Source organism: Oryctolagus cuniculus, chromosome 9 (genome assembly GCF_964237555.1).
Source record: "Oryctolagus cuniculus chromosome 9, mOryCun1.1, whole genome shotgun sequence".
Lineage (NCBI taxonomy): Eukaryota > Metazoa > Chordata > Mammalia > Lagomorpha > Leporidae > Oryctolagus > Oryctolagus cuniculus.
The window spans coordinates 60,241,145-60,262,353 of NC_091440.1; the positions used below are offsets into that span (position 1 = coordinate 60,241,145).

Below are 21,209 nucleotides of genomic sequence, written 5' to 3' on the forward strand. Positions count from 1 at the left end.
GTGCTCACTTGAAAAGTTCAGTATGGATGGCTTATATGTGTGTGTGAGGTTCTATATGACAAGTCAGTTACAGAAATAGGGTGTAGTAAATTTCAACCAGGCTTAAATGTTTACCTTATTTACACAAATTAAAGGTCAATTTTTGCTTCAAATGAAGGATTTTAATAAGAATCTTATATGTACATAGAACAGAATAAAAAGAGGCAAAACATTCTCAAATAGATGATAATGGACACAATCTTTGTGTACAGACTTAGAACCACTGAACTGTGTACTTTAAACAGGTGAGTTATATAGTCTGTGAATTATGTCACAATAAAGCTTTTTTAAAAAGATATATACATAGGGCCAGCGCCGCGGCTCAATAGGCTAATCCTCCGCCTTGCAGCACCGGCACACCGGGTTCTAGTCCCAGTCGGGGTGCCAGATTCTGTCCCGGCTGCCCCTCTTCCAGGCCAGCTCTCTGCTATAGCCCGGGAGTGCAGTGGAGGATGGCCCAAGTGCTTGGGCCCTGCACCCCATGGGAGACCAGGAGAAGCACCAGGCTCCTGGCTTCGGATCAGCGTGATGCACCGGCCACAGCGCACCGGCCATTGGAGTGTGAACCAATGGCAAAAAAAAAAAAAAAAAAAAAAAAGGAAGACCTTTCTCTCTGTCTCTCTCTCTCTCTCTCTCTCACTGTCCACTCTGCCTGCAAAAAAAAAAAAAAAAAAAAAAAGGATATACACATAGGCTGGCGCCACAGCTCACTAGGTTAATCCTCCACCTGCGGCGCTAGCTCCCTGGGTTCTCGTCCCGGTTAGGGTGCTGGATTCTGTCCCGGTTGCTCCTCTTCCAGTCCAGCTCTCTGCTGTGGTCCAGCTCTCTGCTGTGGTCCAGAAGGGCAGTGGAGGATGTCCCAGATCCTTGGGCCCTGCACCCACATGGGAGACCAGGAGGAAGCACCTGGCTCCTGGCTTCAGATCGGCACAGCACGCCGGCTGTAGCAGCCACTTGGGGGATGAACCAATGGAAAAAGGAAGACCTGTCTCTCTGTCTCTCTCTCTCACTGTCTAACTCTGCCTGTCAAAAAAAAATATAAAAAAGATATATACATAATAAGAGTAGTCTACATATAATTATATTAAATTAATTAGAATGAATAACACTGTTTTGTTAACATCATAAATGCAAAAGTAGTAATTTTTCCACATTTAAAGCTTTTTTCATCATTTAAAAATAGCTATTACACATGGCTAGCATTATTCATAGTTGAAGGCATAGGCTATATTACAACTGCCAGCTTCATCACTTAGCTATGTAATTTCAGAAAAATCGCTTCCCTTCCCAGAGCCTCACTTAACTCTTCTTTAAAGTGAAAATTAGAGTACCTATCTCAAAAGATTGCTGTAAAAATTAAACAGGATATTCTTTGAAAAGTATATAGCACAGTGCACAGGACAAAATCCTCAGTGGAAACAATCTACTAAAATTCACCACTGAATGATCCTGGATCCCATCTATATCTTCATTATTAGGATGTTTTTATAGGGACTCTGTGATGGCTGGGAGACAGTTAAAAAAGATTTTAGATTTTATTTTAAAAAAGTTATTAAGTTCCTACTCCTCTCATTGACTCCTCTTTCATAATGACCATCAGCCTCCTAGATGCCAATAGTTGGCAGGGAAATGAGCCAGGCCAAATGCTGGACCAGAGTAGTCTCTTCACTTGACTTGCAGGAAGCCCCAAGCCTTATGCAAAGTCACACTCTCCTGAAAGGCAATGAGGCTTGTCAGTGAAAGACTCTATGGTATAAATCTTTTGGTGAAGACTTTCCCAAATGTACAGAAAAGAAACAACCACTGTATATTAATTTTGCAAATAGTCAGGCTTTAAAAATATTTATTTATTTTCATTTGAAGAAGCAGAGAGAGGGAAGGATAGGCAGAGAGAAATCTATCCACTGTTTGACTCCTCCAATGACTTCAATGGCTGGAGTTGGGTTGAGATGACGCTGGGTGCTCAATCTACGTTGCCCACACGGGTGGTGGGGACCCAACCACTTAAGTCATCTTCTGCTGTCTCCCACAGTGTGCACTAGCGGGAAGCTGGATCCTAACCACTAGGCCAAACACCTGCCCCCAAGCTTTTGATGAATTTGATAAGTCTTATCTGCCAAGATTCGAAAAAGAAAGCAACTAAAACAGGTAGAACCTGTCCTTTTATGAGGAGAGGAAAAAAAAAAAAAAAAGATGACCCATTGTGTCAAAGTTTAGGTTAGTAACATCCTTCCACATCACTCATGGCACACAGAACACTATCAATTTCTTCTATCCTGTCTCATGAAGTATACTTACTCTAACCTAACAGATTCTTGCTATTCCAGATGAAAAATGGGAGATTTGGGTCCAGCACTGTAGTGCAGTGGATTATGACACTATGCCACATCAACATCCCTTATGAGCTCCAATTTGAGTCCCAGCTGCTCTACTTCCGAAGCAGCTTCCGCTAATGTGCCTGGGAAAGAAGCAGAAGATGGCCCAAGACTTTGATGGAGCTCCTGGCTTGGGCTTGGCCCAGTCCTGGCCATTGTGGTTATTTAAGGAATAAATCAGTAGATGAAAGATCTGTCTGTCTCTCCCTCTTTCTCTGTAACTCTGCCTTTTGAATAAATAAATCTTTTTTTAAAAAAAGAAGAAAAAGGGGAGGTCTGTGTGACCTGTACTTTTATGTACATTTTCTCTTTCACAACATACACTCTCATTTTCCTTTTTTTTTTTTTTTAAGATTTATTTATTTATTGGAAAGGCAGAGTTACAGAGAGGCGGGGTTGGGGGGCGTCTTCCATCCACTAGTTCACCCCCCAAACGGCCACAAATGCCAGAGCTGGGCTGATCTGAAACCAGGAGCCTGGAGCTTCTTCCAGGTCTCCCATGTGTATGCAGGGGCCAAGGACTCCAGGTCTCCCACACGTGTGCAGGCGCCCAAGGACTTGGGCCATCTTCTACTGCTTTCCCAGGCCATAGCAGAGAGCTGGATCAGAAGAGGAGCAGCTGGAACTTGAACCAGCGCTCACATGGGATGCTGGCACTGCAGGCAGCGGCCTTACCCAATATGCCACAGTGCCGACCCCCACATTCTCATTTTCAAAATGCAACTGCATCAGCCAGCACTGCAGCTCATTTGGCTAATCCTCTGCCTGCGGCTCCGGTACCACAGGTTCTAGTCCTGGTCGGGGCACCGGATTCTGTCCCTATTGCTCCTCTTCCAATCAGCTCTCTGCTGTGGCCCAGGGAAGGCAGTGGAGGATGGCCCAAGTGCTTGGGCCCTGCACCCACATGGGAGACCAGGAGGAAGCACCTGGCTCCTGGCTTTGGATCTGCGCAGCATGCTGGCCGTAGTGGCCATTTGGGGGGGTGAACTAACAGCAGGAAAACCTTTCTATGTCTCTCTTTCACTGTCTAACTTTCCCTGTCCAAAAAAAGAAAAAAAAAATGCAACTGCATCAAAATTCCCTGTGGGAGTGGGTGCATGGCATAGGAATTAGGAAGCTCATGGAGATACTGGTGTACCATATCAAAACACTTGGGTTTCAATCTTGGCTCCACTGATGGTACCAATGCACCAGTAATGCACACCCTGGCAGTAAGCAAGTGATGGTTCAAGTAGTTAAGTCTCTGCCTCCTAGCCCCATGTGGAAGCCTTCAGTTCAGCTCCCAGTCTCCTGCTCTGTCCTGGCTCAGCCCTAGACATTGCAGGGATGTGGGGAGTAAACCAGTGGGTAAACCAGTGGGTTTGTCTCTTTCTGCCTCTCAAACATTTAATACATTAAAAAAAAAAATTAAACTGCCCTCTGTAGCTTGAAGAGGTCTTCTAAAATATAGGAAAACAACGCAACTGTTAATTCTCTTGGATTTTTTTTGAAAAACAATTCTAATGTAAAACAGAGTAGAGAAAAATGTAAGCACTCATGTGTGTACCAATCAGATTTAATAAATGTGAACATTATCATTTAATAATTTTATCTACTCGCAATTTTAAAACAAATTTTAAAAATTTACTCCTGGCTCCTGGCTTCAGATCGGCGCAGCGCCGGCCGTGGCGGCCATTTAGGGGGATGAACCAACGGAAGGAAGAGTAGATGAAAGATCTGTCTGTCTCTCCCTCTTTCTCTGTAACTCTGCCTTTTGAATAAATAAATCTTTTTTAAAAAAAGAAGAAAAAGAGGAGGTCTATGTGACCTGTACTTTTATGTAAATTTTCTCTTTCACAACATACACTCTCATTTTCTTTTTTTTTTTAAGATTTATTTATTTATTCTCTCTCTCTCTCTCACTGTCTGTCAAATAAAAAAATAATTAATTGCGGTTGCTTTCACTAAACATGTACCATAAGGCAGTTCCTCAGTACTGTCAGAAAAATGACTCCATGAACAGTTGTTTCTGGTTTTGGAAGTACAGTGGTGTGGAAAGGTTAAGTATGGTTCACCAGTATGGGATACTGACTACTTCCAATGTAGCTTCCTGCTAATGTGGCTGGGAAACAGCAGATGATGGCTCAAGTACTTGAGTGCCTGCCACCGATGTGGGAGACTGGGCTGGAGTTCCTGGCTCTTGGCTTTGGCTTGGCCCAGTCCCAGCTATTAAGCCATCTGAGGAGTGAACTAGCAGATAAAAGATCTCTGTCCCTCCCTCTACCACTCTGTTTTTCAAATAAAATCTTTTTTAAAAAGTATATTTAATTTAAAAATAAATAAAATTCATTCAAAACCCTATACCAAATCTATGATGCGATATTAATGAAGACAATGTGATGTTGGCAGAGTATAAAGACAGTTCAATGAGACAAAATATACTAGTTAGTATACAACAACAGTGACAATTTTCATGTGGAAAACATAAACCATTCAATAAGTATTGAAGACCACCCTTTGTGGGGATGAGGGAGACATCAGATCAAGATATCTCACAACATACAGAAATAAACTTCAGATGGACTGAAAAGGTAAACATATGAAGCACAGAAGGAAATATGAAGAATATTTAATAATTTAAAAAGTGAGGAAACCTTTCTTAAGCAGAAGAAAAGTATCCAAAATTTATAATGTTAATAAATTTTATTGAAAATATGAAATTTCTATAAGGCACAGAATATATTGCTAAAAGAGAGTATCCAATTGAGAGAAAATATTTGCCATCATGTGTTCCAAGAGGAGAATTAATCACTAATTGTAGAATAGTTAGAAGGCAATGATTCTAATGTAATATCAAATATAACATACAAAGAACTCCCTAACTGGGCAAAGGATATAATATGTAATTCACAGAAAACTCAAATTAACAATAAATAAAATTTACAAACAAACTACCTCACTATTTAGTAGTCAAGCAATGAAAAAGCCAGCATTTGGCATAACATTTAAGATGCAGCTTAGGGATACTCACAATCCCTATTTGAGTGACTGATTCAAGTCTATTCAGCTTTCTATTCCAACTTCTAGTTAACCCAGCACCTGTTGATTCAAACAGCCAGGTCCCTTGCACCCATGTGGGAGAACCACTCCTGATTTCAGCCTGGCCCCGCCTGTACTACTGTGGGCATTTGGAAAACAAAAGAATGGGAGATCTCTGTCAATTTTCTGTCTCTTCTCCTTTTAAATAAATAAATTAGGTAAACAAATAATGTTTTATGTTTACATGTCAACAAAGTTAATAATTCCATTTTAATAATACCACAGATATAATCACACAAATGTATATACACTATTTCATATACACAGAGATATGATGGCAAAATGACAGTGCTCAGCAAATATTTGTTATGTGATAGGCATAGTTCTAAGAGCTTTATAAACTCATTTAATCTTTATAACAATACTACAAATTACATCTATAATTCTCATCTACATTTTATATATGAGAAAAGCAAAGTATGGTGAGGTTAAGCAGCTTGCCCAAGGTGATATAGTAAGCAGCAGACTTGGGACCCAACTCAGGGATTCTGACTTCAGTACCACTTCTGCCACTACAGAAGCCTACTGCCTCTGCCTCCCCAAACAATGATGTTCACTGCATGGTTATGAAATACCAAATACTGGTAATAGCCACAATCAGAGACTGGTGAAATAATGGTGACTGGCCATTCATTGTGTAGGAAAAGAAATGATATAGAGCCAACATATATACACAAATATTTATATTATATGAAAACAAATCACAAAAAGGTTTAGCATAATTTCATTTGTATCTTAAAAACAATTTATTTATGTTCATTTGCTTAGACTCCAAAAATTTACATACCAAACAGTACTACTTCCTTTTAGGGAGGAGAACAGGATAAAAGAGTAAGGGTAATGAGAAATTTTCATTATTTAATCTTTGTGTTATGTGGTATAGTTTACAAATGGCAAGTTACTATTTTTATATTAAAAGCAAATTACAAGCAAATATGGAGGTAGAGCCATAGGTTTGATAAGATGCAAATAAGAATGACACTACAGAATTTACTTCTATGTGAAACAGTTAAGTTTACTAAGATCATAGTAATAAATTGAAGAACTCTCAATCTGGCCAATAGTTTGAAACATTTTGACACTGACTATCATACCTAAGATTGTCACATACTATTACAAATGTATAAAACACCATTAGTGAGAATCAAACTCCTTAGGTTCAAGTTGTGGCTCCACTATTTAGAGGCTGTGTTATTTGGGGCAAGTCATCTGACCTCTGTGTCTCAATTTCCTCATTGTAAAACAGGGTTATTAGTATTCACCTCTTTTGGTTAATATTTATAAATTACTTATAGCAGCTGCATAAAACTAGTAAAGATTTGCTCTAAAGAGAAAAATTTAAAACTTAAGAAAATACACATAAATATGTTATTAAGCTAAGAGTATTCACTCCCCTTCCAAAGATATAAATAAATTCTCCAAAGTAAACTAAGTGCACCCCGCACAGTGCCTAGTATTGTTTCACAAAGCTTAAAAAGGTTCCGTAGACACATGTATGAATAGGGTCCTATAATGTAAAATGCATTTCTCATGGTCACAAGTATGTCAGAGCAGCTCCAACACAGCATACAAACAAGTGGCTGAGAGCTCTATGTGCTGCTACCACATCCCGAGATCAAACCTCACCACATCAAGCCTGGCTTCTATCTTAGGTTCTTTCATCTAAGAGGGCTGCATAGTAAACACACTGTTTTCAAACCTCAGTAGATACATAAACATCCTATCTTAAAACAAAATCAAAACACTTTCTCCTCCTAAAATATTCTCTATTGTCTCCCAATGAAAGCCATTATCACTGTATTTTTTGAAGAGATCAAGAAATCCTCTCCCTCAAACTTTTTTCCCCTCATCAAAGTTCATTCTGATTTTAAAGCCACCTCATCCAAATTTTCCATTTATGTAGGTTTATTTACAAACTTTTTATTCTGTCATTTCAACAGACAACACAAACAACTAAGAAACTGTAACACCCTGCCAAAAGTAACAATCTGTCTTATTATCTGTAGTTACTGTGTTTCCAGAATAAAAGCATCATATGTAATTGGTATTTTAAAATTAGGCTTATTTCAATATATAATCAACTTTATTTGGCATATTTTAAACCTCTAGTTCTCAAAGTATTTGTCCTCTTATATTGTCTTTTCAACACACTATTCCTCTCAGTCTAATGACATTACCTACATAACCTGTTTAAAATGAAGTCAATTGTACAGTCCCAAAAACCCCTAGCTTTTCCGTCTAGCACTTTTCTGGCGGGGGACACCAAAACTAATCCAATATCCTTTCATCAATATCTCTTGGGTCATCTTCACAGCTGGAAAGTAGTAGAAATTTGCACGTTTACCAAGTCAGTTTAGATTAAGATTATGAAAGCCAATTTAGAAGCTGTTTAGTTCAATCACCTCATTCTACAGATGAGGAAATCTAGATCTAGAGAAGTTAAGTAACTTCCTCGGAGTCACATGCTTTGGATTGAATTGATGTATGAACACAGCACCACCAACTTTGTTTTATCTGATTAAAGAAACAGCCCCCCATAATTGTAAACATTAACAAATCTCAAACATTAAAAGTTAGAATATTCTCTAAGATTTTTCAAAAGTAGACTGAAATAATTAAGAATTTACTATAAAAATCTTATTTTACAGGAAAACAAGTTGAATTCTCAAAGTATTATTACCTTGTTATCGAAGCCAAGAATAAGATTTATACTTAATGAATTAATTGGTACTTAAAACATAAGACCACATTACTTCCAAATATTTAATTTCTAAATTTTGACTTTAATAGTTTCTCTTACTGTCTTTTAAACTACTTTTCTGATACAAATGGAAAAATCATGAATTTATTAAAATCCACTCTTAAGATTTCCTACCTGTTGTTCATCCTCCATGACGTTACTAGCAAATTCAAATACTAGGTCGTTCTGTTGGACAACAGCAGCCATAATAAAGCATTCCCCTTAGATCCACATGAGAAAAGTTCCGAGCAGGTTCAATTATCAGGCAGCAGAGTGCAGGGACCAATTTGGGTAAAATCTTCAACTAAACTAAGGCTGTGAAGGAACTCTGTACATAGGTTTACTTCAGGAAAGGTGCTTCAAATTCTCTTGGTTTGTCGATATTCTACTCAAACTGAGACAACGCTGCTGAAAATTTTGTTCTCTCAAGCGTCTTGGCCTGAAAAAAAAAGTTTGAAGTTAGTTATGAAAACCCAATTACTCATTTAGAATGTAACAATTAATACAGAGCATTGTATGTCCAAAGCAGATTTTTCTTAATCTTTTAAAATAAAATCAACATGACTTATGAACATTTTTAAGTTATATTTTCTTTGAATACTTTACTCCTGCTACAGTAAGATTACCCTTTTATTACTAAAAATGAGCCCTTTCTCTTCCTTTCTCCAGCTAAACAGTTAAAAGTACCACATAATTTAAAACAAAAAGTAGGAAAAAATCCAGCAATAATAATGAGGTTTATAGGTATAATAAAGCACATACTATTTCCTTCTTTCCACTAACCCTGCAGTCTACCATCAAAGTAACCTCATAATATATATTTTTGTTTTTGACAGAAAGAGACACCATCCCTGTTAGGCCTAATATATACCAGAATTCAAATTGTAATAAATCTAAGGTTTAGTAAGTACTATTTTAAAGGATTTTTTAAATAATCAAAAACTAAAAGCCCACCCTTTCTATTGTTTCTGTTAAGTAGAAAGCTTTAAGAGTTACCATGCTTAAGTCTGTCTTCAGTGGCTTCTTTTTTAATGCACTGAAATGTATCCTTATCTCTAGCACAGGCTTGCAAGCAACAGGAAGGAAACGGCACTTGACCACGTCATGGCAAATTAGAACATGCAAAGAACTGCAGTTTACAATAGTAGAAAAACAGAAACGCAACTTCAGAGGGAAAATAATTTCACAGCAGAGGGAGAAATGCTTTAAAAATGCCTGCCAAAGATACGTGCCTGTTTTTTTAAATGTTACCACTACAAGCAGCAGTACGAGAAAATTTTAACTTAGGTGTTTATTACAATTTTTTTTATTAAATATTTCATCAAATGGTTATGGACAGAAATGCAACATGAAGAGGCAAATATATAAAATGATCACATTAAATAATACCAAGTTCTTTGAAAGAACACAAATTTAATATAAAAATCCAAGAGAAAGAGAAAGAAAGAAGTTGACTCCAAGGAAAGGATGGCTGTTAATTTCCCAATAGCTTTAAAGGGACAAATTCACCAATTAAAGTGACACAGTCCATCAGTTTCCCTGAAAACTAAAGTCCAGCTAGTTTGTGCTGGCCAAATCATATGCCTGATTTCCTAATTTCAGTAAAGCCAATAACCTGTGTATTCCAAGCCTAGGGGTCACCACAGATCACTGTAATTTCCCCAACTAGAAATCAAAATAAAGATTAAGAAAAAATTTAGATGATATTTTTACTCACTAAACCTAATTCCAACTCAGCAGTTTCCACTGCCACTTGCCCAACTCCTCTTAATAAGTTCAACTCAAACATTGGAAAAGTATTTTTAGTACATTCTGTTAGTTTTCTGAGTTTTGATGGGTACCATATCTAGAAGAAAAAATGTTTCAACCTAATCACAGTTAAACATATGAACGTAAGCTATATTTAGCCTTAGACAAAGGCTACTTACATGATCTTCTTCCTTAAATTACCACCCAATCCAATTCCTTTATAGTAGAGGCCTCATTTTCCATGTTCCACCATTCAACCTTCATTTTCGACTCCCTTCTTAATTTCTATTACTTCCCATGATTGGAACAACCTCTCCATTTTTCAAGGTTCAACTCAGGTCCCATCTCTTTCACAAAGCTTCCCAACTGGAATGCCTCAACCCATAGTTAAGATTGCTCCCTTTAAAAAACATATCACTGAATTCTACAGCAATTTAACACTGTTACTATGACACGCTGAAAACTCTGTCCCCTAAATCCAAATGAATAAATGTTTGACTGCCTATTTTTGCAAGAGAGTGTTCCAGACACCAAGATAATTAGAGCAACACGACTTCTGAGGAAGTAACCATTGTCTAAAATATTTTTTGATCCTATCAAACCTGTGTTGTATGCCCTAAGTCATAATAAATAAACATTATATGAAAATATTAGTTTAAATATCTATGATTAGACATTGCTTTAAATATCTATTTGGTATTCTAGCTATTCCCCACATATATTTTTCAGATGAATGACTGAAGTATTCTGATAAAGGAGGAAACTATGATCATAAATTTGAAAAACCACAGCCAAAAAAAAAAAAAAAAAAACCAGAATAAAGGAATGTTGCCTGATACAGAAGTTCTCTGTAAAACGTTAGGTCTCAAAAGGCTAGTCTAAAAATCTATTTGTTGGTAAGTACAAAGTAACAGCATACTACTAATATACCTACCTAAAAAGTTAAGTTTCACTTTCTTTTCCATTTCAATCATGTACTTTATCTTATTAACACTTGCACACTGTTATTGTGCTTTAATCTTTCAAAATTTGAAAAATAGCCAGTGCTGTGGCATAGGAGGTAAAGCCACTGCCTGAGATGCTGGCATTCCATATGGCTGTCGGTTCGAGTCCCAACTACTCCACTTCCCATCCAACTGCCTGCTAATGTGCCTGGGAAAACAGCAGAAGATGGCCCAAGTTCCTGGGCCCCTGGCACCCCCATGGGAGATCAGGATGAAGTTCCAGGCTCCTGGCTTCAGCCAGGCTCAGCCCTGAATGTTGTAGCCATTTGGGTAGTGAACCAGTAGATGGAAGATTTCTCTTTTCTCTAACTCTGCCTTTCAAATAAATAAAATAAATCTTTTTTTTAAAAGGTCAGAAATAATGTATTTCTAAAAAAGAAAAAAAGATTTCTGCTCTACCCCACCAAAATTGTTAAGGTCCTTAGTACATTTAAAATTTAAATTTAGTCATCATTAAATTAAGAAAAAAACACCACACTGTTCCTTATTAATAGTTCTAATAAATATATTGTTTAAGGGCCAAGGTTGTGGTCTGGTGGGCTATGTCACCACATGCAATGCTGGTGTCCCATATCAGAGCATCAATTTGAGTCCCAGCTGCTGTGCTTCCTATCCAGCTCCTTACTAATGCGCCTGGGAGTGCAGTGGAAGATGGCTCAAATACCTGGGCCCGTCACCCATGTTGGTGACCACTATGGAGTATCAGGCTCCTGGCTGCAGCCTGGCCCAGCCAGTTTCAGCTGATAGAAGTCTCTCGGTTTCCTCCTCTTTCTCTGTCACCCTGACTTCCAAATAAATAAATATTTTTATGTAAAACATATTTTTTAAAAAAGATTTATTTTATTTATTTGAAAAGCAGAGTGTCAGAGGCAGAGAGAAAGGTCTTTCACCCGCTGGTTTACTCTACAAATGGCTGCAACAGCCCAGGCTGGGCCAGGTTGAAGCCTGGAGCCAGAAGCATATTCTGGTCTCCCATGGTGTTGCAACAGCCCAAGCACCTGGGCCATCCTCTGCTGCTTTCCCAGGTGCACTAGCTGGAAGCTGGATTGGAAGTGCCTGGAATCCAACCCACGCCCATATGGGATGCCTGTGCTGCAGGCAGCTCCGGCTGTTGTGGCCATTTGGGGAGTGAACCAGCGAACGGAAGAACTTTCTCTCAGCGAACAGAAGACCTTTCTCTCTAAATCTGCCTTCCAAATAAATATATAAATCTAAAAAAAAAAAAAAAAAAAAAAAAGATAAATGCAGTTGCTTCAAGCCTAGGACTTCACTCTGCCTGGTAAGCTTCTCTTAACAAAGTTCCATTATGCCCCTGTTCTAAACAAAAATGACTTTACCAACTGCATATACAAAACCCTCAGTTATATTACTGGCTGACGCAATCAATATAAAAGGTTAATTTCTTTACTATAAAATATTTCAGGCCGGCCCCGCGGCTCACTAGGCTAATCCTCCGCCTTGCGGCGCCGGCACACGGGGTTCTAGTCCCGGTAGGGGCGCCGGATTCTGTCTCGGTTGCCCCTCTTCCAGGCCAGCTCTCTGCTGTGGCCAGGGAGTGCAGTGGAGGATGGCCGAAGCACTTGGGCCCTGCACCCCATGAGAGACCAGGATAAGTACCTGGCTCCTACCATCGGATCAGCGCGGTGCACCGGCCGCAGTGCCGGCCGCAGTGCCGGCGCCGCTGCCGGCCGCGGCGCCGGCCGCGGCAGCCATTGGAGGGTGAACCAGTGGCAAAGGAAGACCTTTCTCTCTGTCTCTCTCTCTTACTGTCCACTCTGCCTGTCAAAAAATAATAAATAAATAAATAAAAATATTTCAGGCACTACAAAAATTTGAAAGTCAAAAGCAGTCAAAATTAATCCATTATTTAATGTAAACTTTGCTTTAAAGATTTATTTATTTGAAGTCAGAATTAAGAGAGAGGGTGAGACACCAAAATATCCTCTATCTGCTGACTCACTCCCCAGATGGCTGCAACAGCTAAGGCTGAGCCAAGCCAAAGCCAGAAGCTTCATCTGGGTCTCCCACATGGGTAGCAAGGGCCCAAACACTTCGGCCATCCTCTGCTGCTTCTTCCAGGCCATTAGTAGGAGGCTGGATCAGAAGTGGAACAGCCAGGACATGAACCAGTGCCCATATGGGACGCTGGCATCCCAGGCGATGGCTTTACCCAGTATGCCACTATGTCAGCCCCTATTTAATGTAAGCTTAAGATTCCTTCAAAAGGGTTTTTAGACACAAGGATACAAAAACTCATTAACTCATTTTTAGAAAGTCATTGCTCTCCTTTGGAAGTTACTATGGTACCAACTCATTATAATGAAAATTGATAAATAAAGGGAAATGCGCATCAAGTTTTTAGATTAGACGACTATGGTGCAAAGATGAAATCAAGCAGGGTCAGCTGAAGGGCTACTCTAACTTTAATAAATCAGACAGTATGTGTGCTTCTGTATATATCCATGTTGGCATGGTGGCAATATCTAAATAATTGGAATTCTAGTACACCAAGCACCTGAACAGAAAGTATCTGACATGAAATGGTAACCTAATAAAAGGTTCTTTTCAACATACAGACAGAACTATTATAAGAAAAGTATATATTTAGAAAAGCTATTAGAATAAATATAGTAGAAAATAAACAAAACAGAAGACAGAGAAGCTATAAAGTTTATAAATGAAAAATAAGCAATAAATACATAAACCATGAAATTTTTACGTGGTAGAACATGGTTAATCCTTTTCATCTGTTTCCTCATTTGGCAGCATGCTCTAGATGAGCTCCAGACAGAAGCAAAAGTCTACTGGTATCAAATAAACTATGCAAAATCTTCCAAGGGCCTGCCCATTCTTAGTCTAGAAAGCACAGAATCAGAGCTGGGCTCTGGCCTCGCAGTAAAGATGGCAGGTGGGGTGCCCACTTCCTGTGCTGGAATTCCGCTCTGCTCCACAATCCAGCTTCCTGTGTAATGCGGACCCTGAGAGGCAGAGGGGGTCACTCACGTATTTGGGTTCTTGGCTTTCTGGATTTGGCCCCAGCCAGGGGTTGCTGCAGGTATTTGGGGAGTGAATTAGTGGATGGGAGCTTTTTTCTACTGTCTAAAACCACTCTCTCTAATTTTCAAAAACATTTTACAATATTTTTAAAAAGTATGGAATCACAGGATTTTAGAGCTGAAAAAGACCAAAGGATTACCTACCTAGGATAACACATTCACTGTAAAGTAGACTGCAGATTTTTCTATTATTGCTTTAAATCTCTAAGGTTTCACTATCACTGTTCTCTTCCCAAAGTCTACCATATCATATCATCTTGCTTTATAGCATCACCCAGCCTCAAAGATGAAAAAGAAAGTTTTATAAGTCTTTTTGTAAGGTTATCACAACTTAATAAGTTATTAAAATATTTTGAAGTAGATATTTAGTTACACATTTCTTTTTAGTTTAAATGTAGTTATTATTGCTATCATCAAAAAGTGAAATAAGGAAAAAACAAGACAGATACCAAAATGTAGTTAGTCAAATAACCAAATTTGGACTTCCCCAAACAGGTGTAATATTCTCTCAAATCCTGCAGAGTAAGGGAGAAACAGGAACTAATTCTGAAATAAATCACATTATACATCTCCCTAAATCATATACTATATATACAATATAGATGGAAAAGACAAAATATCACAAGGCAAACATCATTCCTCATTGCAATCAGCATTCTCATGATTTAATTTAAAAAGGAATTTCTACATTTTAAAATTTCTAATTTTAAAAAATTATTTCTACACACTCTTATCTACACCCAAAAAGTTTTAAAATATACTTTTGGAATCCATCTAGGTAACACAGTGTATTACCACCAGTATTTCTTAAATAGCTATTCTACACAGCTACTTAAATTGGGCATTCTTTAACCTAGATTAGGTAATCTTTAACTGGGGGCAGTATCTCTTTTATATTACTCTTTCTTTAATGAGGGAAAGAGGGAAGATGGGAGTAAAGTACCCAGAATTTTATCAAAAGTAACTTTGATGTAAATAAATCAAAAGCTGATTTTTTTTTTTTTTTTTTTTTTATTAAGAAAGTCTCTGTCAGGCTTCTTGCGACCTATGGAAAGCTGAAGCAAGTCTTGGCAACCTGACAAGCTTACCTTAGCTTCAACCATGCTAATTAGAAAAAGAAAAAAATCAGTCTGATCAAACCAAACAGCCTGACTTCTCTATGCCTTTGCCTTTTTGCTGACACTCAGATGAACAGTTCCAGGACTCTCAGGCAGACTGCAATTACTCACTACCCAGACCTGAAATTCCAGTTCTTTCACATAGTTCTCCACTTTCCATCATTGGCCACTGGGGCCTACCTGGCATTAGATTACACTCAGACAGCATTTATAGCACCTTGCAAAACAGCCAAACAGATCACATACCTAGACCTGTCCATACCTGTGGACTCAGGATTAACCCCTTTTCCTGAGCATGTTCTGAAAATAACAGAATTTAAAACGAAAAGAAAATAACCAACAATAATCACATACAATGTTTTAACCTTGGTCATGAAAAAAAGTTTAAACTTCTTTTCTTTTTGGAAAAGGCTGAAAGTTGCATTTAGCAAAATGTCACTAACTGATGTTTTTAAAGTATACTTTAAAAACTCATTGAAAGACTTTCTTTCTTCTAGTACCCAAAATCTTAACTCTGACAATAAACACCTGGCCAGGGAACACAAACATGCTAAACTGTCCTTATCAGTAAAACCTGTTTGGGCAGCTAAAGAATTTCTCTCTACACAAACAAGAATTAACTTGCAAGGAAATTCTTTTTCATTTCTATGGCTGTTTATTCCTCTAGTTAAGATTTTCACCTTCTTAGAAAAAAAATCTATATATGCTCTAGCACAATGGTTGCCTGCCACTCTGTAGAATACAGCAGATTCACAACCATAACAGTGTTTCACTAAGGCAGCCATTAAGCAGATCTGTTTAAAAGTTACTCCAGAAGATTTTACTACATGCCTAACACCCGCCTCTAATTCTCTCATTGCATAACCCTCTTTTAGTAGAAATTCCACAGTCATAAGAAGTTCCACTCTTAAAAAGAGAAACGCCATTAGCTAAAAGCAAAATTTAACTATCAAGTACTCTGCTTTCTAGCCATAGACGACATTATTAGCTGATGGCTGCTTCCTGTATTCATTTCCTCATTACCTCCATTCTATCTCCCATCCAGGGGCTCCTCAGCCTGGAGTAGCAGCCATTCACCAAAAATGAAAATATGACTAACTTCTCCACATAGCACAAATCGGTGGCTTCCATTAACACAGTCATGACATGGTAACAGTATGAGAAGACTGTAGTCAGATTTGTGAGACAGGATATTCAATTACCTATACTGGAAAAGTGAACAGGAATATTCCATGAATCAAGCTTAAAAGTACACCTCTAAGCTACAGTAGTCAATACAATGAAGTTCTGATAAAAAAAAAAAAGTAGATAAATGGAGCAAAATTAGCAGTCCAAAAACAGACCCACATAAATACAGTTAATGGACATTTGACAAAGTAACAAAGGCAATACAATGGAGAGAAGATAGTTCTTTTAACAAATTGTGCTGGAACAAGTAAACATTCACATGCAAAAATATCAGTCTAGATTCAGATCTTGCACCCTTTGCAAATATAATTCAAAATGGATCACAGGGCTAAATGTAAAATGCAAAACCATAAAACTCGTGAAACACAGAAAAATCTAGATGATCCATGAATTCAGTGATGACTTTTTAGCTACATCAAAGGCAGGATCCTTTTGAAAGAAAGAATTGATAAGTTGGGCTTCATTAAAGTAAAAAATGCCTGCTCTATGAAAGATAATGTCAAGAGAATGAGAAGACAAGTCTCAGACTGGAAAAAAGTATTTGCAGAAGACACAACTGATAAAGCACTATTAGACAAAATGTTCTAAGACTTCTTAAAATTGAATAAGCCAAGAACTCTGTTAAAAAATGGGCCAAAGACCTTAACATATACCTCACTAAAGAAGACAGGTAAGCTTATTAAGATGCATAGGAGGTACATGAAAAGATGCTCACGTCATCAGGAAAGGCAAATTAATTTTTTATAAAAAACTTTTATTTAATAAATATAAATTTCATAAGTACAACTTTTGGATTATAGCGGTTCTTCCCCCTATAACCACCCTCCCACCCCCAAACGATCCCATCTCCTACTCCCTCACCCATCCCATTCTTCATTAAGATTCATTTTTAATTATCTTTATATACAAAAGATCAACTCTATACTAAGTAAAGATTTCAACAGTTTGCACCCACACAGACACACAAAGTATAAAGTACTGTTTGAAGACTAGTTTTACTGTTATTTCTCATAGTACAACACATTAAGGACCGAGGTCCTACATGGGGAGCAAGTGCACAGTGACTCCTGTTGTTGATTTAACAATTGACACTCTTATTTATGATGTCAGTGATCACCCGAGGCTCTTGTCATGAGCTGAGGGAAAGGCAAATTAAAATGACACTACACACCTATTGTAACGACCAAAATCCAAAACACTCAATGCTGGTAAGGATGCTGGGCAACAGAAACTGTCATTTACTGCTGCTGGATATGCAAAACAGTATAGACTCTTAGGAAAACAGTTTGGGTATTTCTTAAAAATTATTCATACCCTTACTATATGATACACCAGTCATACTCTTTCGCATTTACCCAAAGGAAGTGAAAACTACATCTACACAAAAACCTGGACATAGGTATTTATAGCAACTTTATTTATAACTGCCAAAACCTGGAAGCAACCAGTATGTCCTTTACATTCACACAATAAAGTAGCATTCAGCTCTAAAAACAAATGAGTTACCAAATCACAGACAAGGAAGAAACTTAAATGCACATTACTGACATTTGTCCAAATCCATTTAAATGGACATTACCACAAGCAAATTCTAACGTAAACTATGGGCTTTGCGGATGATGATGTGTCAGTGTACATTCACCAACTGTAGTAAATGCACCACCCTGGCACATTTGTTGATAATGGGGGAGGTTAAGAAATCTGTAGAGAGAGCATATATGGAAAGTCTCTGTACCTTCCTCTCAATTTTTCTATGAAACTAAAAGTGCCTTAAAAAACAACACACCTCTGTCATAATTTTACTATACTTCACCATCATCTCAAAAACAGATGTTTCAGCATTTCTGCATTTTACAGTTTCCTCATCTCCTGCTACCCCACTATTAAAGCCAAAGTCTTCCCTGCCCTGATAGATCGCACCAAAAACTTAGTAATACTATCCTTTGCCAGGCTTTCGGTGCCCACCATCAAGCTCAATCTAGAACTTTCCACATATTTTCTCTTGATTAGAATCACAGTTCCTGTGACATTTTATTTTAGTATCATCTTCCCAGTCATGGTACAATCAGACTTAAAAAATATATACTGCAGGAAAATCAAATATCTCCATCTTTTCCCAAGTTCTCAACAAGTTGGAAAGACTTTACATCTCTTGTGCCCTAAATTCTATTCCCTATGCAGGAGAAGGCTCTTAATTATCTACTCATTTCATAGTGCACTCCCTTTAAAAAAAAAAAAAAAAAAGACATCTATTTATTTATAAGTCAGAATTAGAGACAGACAGAGACAGAGAGAGAATGAATCTTCCATCTGCTGGTCCACTCCCTAAATGGCCCCAATGGCCAGTGCTGGGCCAGGCCAAAGCCAGGAGCTTCCTTGAGGTCTCCCACGTGGGTGCAGGAGCCCAAGCATTTATGCCATTCTCTGCTGCTTTCCCAGGCACACAAGCAGGGAGCTGGATTGGAAGTGGAGGAGCCGAGATTGGAACCACTGCCCATATGGGATACCAGTGCTGCACGCAGCGGTTCAACACACTGTGCCTCAGCATCACACCCCCTTCTTCTTTAAATAATAATTAAAAAAAGTTAAGTAAGTTTGGATATAATCAAACAATTTTGATATTTATGTCAAGATGCTTAAAACAATTCTTCCTACAACCATCCTCTTCACTGCCTGGGACTCACCAAAGCTTCTTAACTCAATGAAAGCAAAACAACAAATAGCAAAACCATAAGATGAAAAAAAAAAAAAAAAAAAAAGGAAAAGCATGAGCTTAGTATTCTAACAGAAATAGATAGTTAATATTTATAAGCTGCACATGACTTTCTATACGCCTACTGTTTAATCCTATATAGAAGAAAACTTTAAACAACATTTCTAAGTAATACATTTATGACATATACAGAAGTTAAAATTTAGGCCTTCCAGACCTTCCATCTTACATAAACTAATTTCTCAATCAAGTTTAAATCATATGATTCCTTTCAAGTTACTGTTTAGTTAAGTGCAACGATAATCTTGGTATTAGGTTTTTTTTAATAGGAAATAGTTTTATTATGCTTGTTTGATGTATAGACAGCTAATCAAATGATCTGTTCTTCGGGGACATCTACTCTACTACTACTGATTGACTGGTAAAAGTTGATGAATATTTATGGAACATTCCTTAAGCTCAGCATTGTGGAAAATACAGAGTTAATGCATGGCTCTTGTACCCAGGAAGCTTACATCTAGTTCGGAAGACCAAGAGAGACAACTTGGGCCAGTGCCGTGGCACATAGGTTAATCCTCCGCCTGAGGCACTGGCATCCCATATGGGCACAAGGTTCTAGTCCCGGTTGCCCCTCTTCCAGTCCAGCTCTCTGCTGTGGCCTGGGAAAGCAGTGGAGGATGGCCCAAGTGCTTGGGCCCCTGCACCCGCATGGGAGACCAGGAAGAGGCACCGGGCTCCTGGCTTCAGATCAGTTGCAGCCTTGTGGGGGGTGAACCATCGGATGGAAGACTTTTCTTTCTCTTTGTCTCTCTCTCTCTCTCTCTCTCTCTCTGTATGTAACTCTACCTGTCAAATAAATTAATTTAAAAAAAAAAAAAGAGAGAGAGAGACAACTCAATGCCACATGACAGTATTTCATTAATTGCTACTAAAGCTGTTCAGTATTGTATCATTTCAAAAGGAGATGGTCAAAAAGGTCAAGGAAATACTTCCCAAAGTAGGATCTAAACTGAACCTTAAAGAAAGACAGGACTTGGAAAGACAACAGGAAAAGGAAAAGATAGCAAGTATAGTGTGTGTAAATGCTGAGACACAAAAGATGCAGAGAATGCATGGGCGGGCACTGTAGCCTGGCAGAATCATCCTCTGCTTGAGACACCTGCATACTATAAGTAACCTGCTGGCATGCCTTGTTCAAGTCCCAGTTACTCCTCTTCCGATCCAGCTTCCTATTAATGCACCTGGGAGGCAGCAGATGATGGCCCCAGTACTTGGGTTCCTGCCATCAACATGGGAGACCCTGATGGAATTCCTGGTTCCTGGCCTAGCTGTTGGCGGCCATCTGGGGAGTGAACCAGCAAATGAGATTTTCCCCTCCCTCCCTACCTCCCTCTCTCCTCCGCCCCTCTCTCTTCCCCTCCCTGTCTCTCTACCTTTCAAGAAATAAATTAAACTTTGGAGATACAAGTTGTTAATGGCTTGACAAGAGCTACTAATTCCCAATGGGAAATAACAGAAAGTGTGCTTAAATAAGCAAAGCAAAACTAATTTATGGACAGCCTTGAAAGTCACGTAGAATTTTCATTTGATTTGTGAAGAAATGCAAAGTTCCTGGAAGTTTTCAAATTTGGTTGCAACAACAGAGCGTGGTCCCTATGATTACAAAACCCACTGCAAGTTACATAGGTGAGATCTGGCAACTACTATCCAAATTTGATGAGCACAACTTAAACATTCCACATCTTGACTGCTAGCTAAACTGATAGTTCTGCTCACCAAACTGTACGCTGCACTCCTCAGTATTCTCGACAATGAAATTGCTGAGGGTGTGGCAACATTCTTTAAAACAAATAAAAAAATCAATTTACTTCATGTTTTTGTTCTTTGCTTAAGAGGAGGGTGAAAGGAAGAAAACTAGACTTTCAAAAAGATATGACTCATTATACACAATCCTTTGTATAAGGTATTCAACTGAACACAAACTCATTTGGGTACCAAGGAAATTTTGAATTATATGAACAGGTTGCATGAGATAACTATACTCTGTCATTTAGTATTATGTTTTGAATAAACAGCATCCTCTTTACAAATATCTCAGGGAAGGAGAAATTCTTTCTGCATATACTGTCTTTTCCTATATATTAGTTGG

General features: G+C 38.3%; 1 protein-coding gene across 11 annotated transcripts in view; it reads right to left on the reverse strand.

Annotated features, from left to right (window-relative positions):
• Positions 1 to 21,209, reverse strand: part of ELF1 (E74 like ETS transcription factor 1) — a 114,102-nt gene that overhangs the window by 44,383 nt on the left and 48,510 nt on the right. For 4 of the 11 annotated variants that reach the window (XM_070048741.1, XM_017343508.3, XM_070048739.1 and 1 more), the window contains exon 2: positions 8,368 to 8,671. In XM_070048741.1, coding sequence (XP_069904842.1) covers positions 8,368 to 8,439 — 72 coding nt within the window. In that variant the 5' untranslated portion in view covers positions 8,440 to 8,671. Of the gene's footprint in view, positions 1 to 8,367; positions 8,672 to 9,228; positions 9,362 to 10,160; positions 10,480 to 14,185; positions 14,321 to 21,209 lie in introns of those variants that run through there. The other 7 variants (XM_017343507.3, XM_008260026.4, XM_017343506.3 and 4 more) reach the window with 4 other exon arrangements.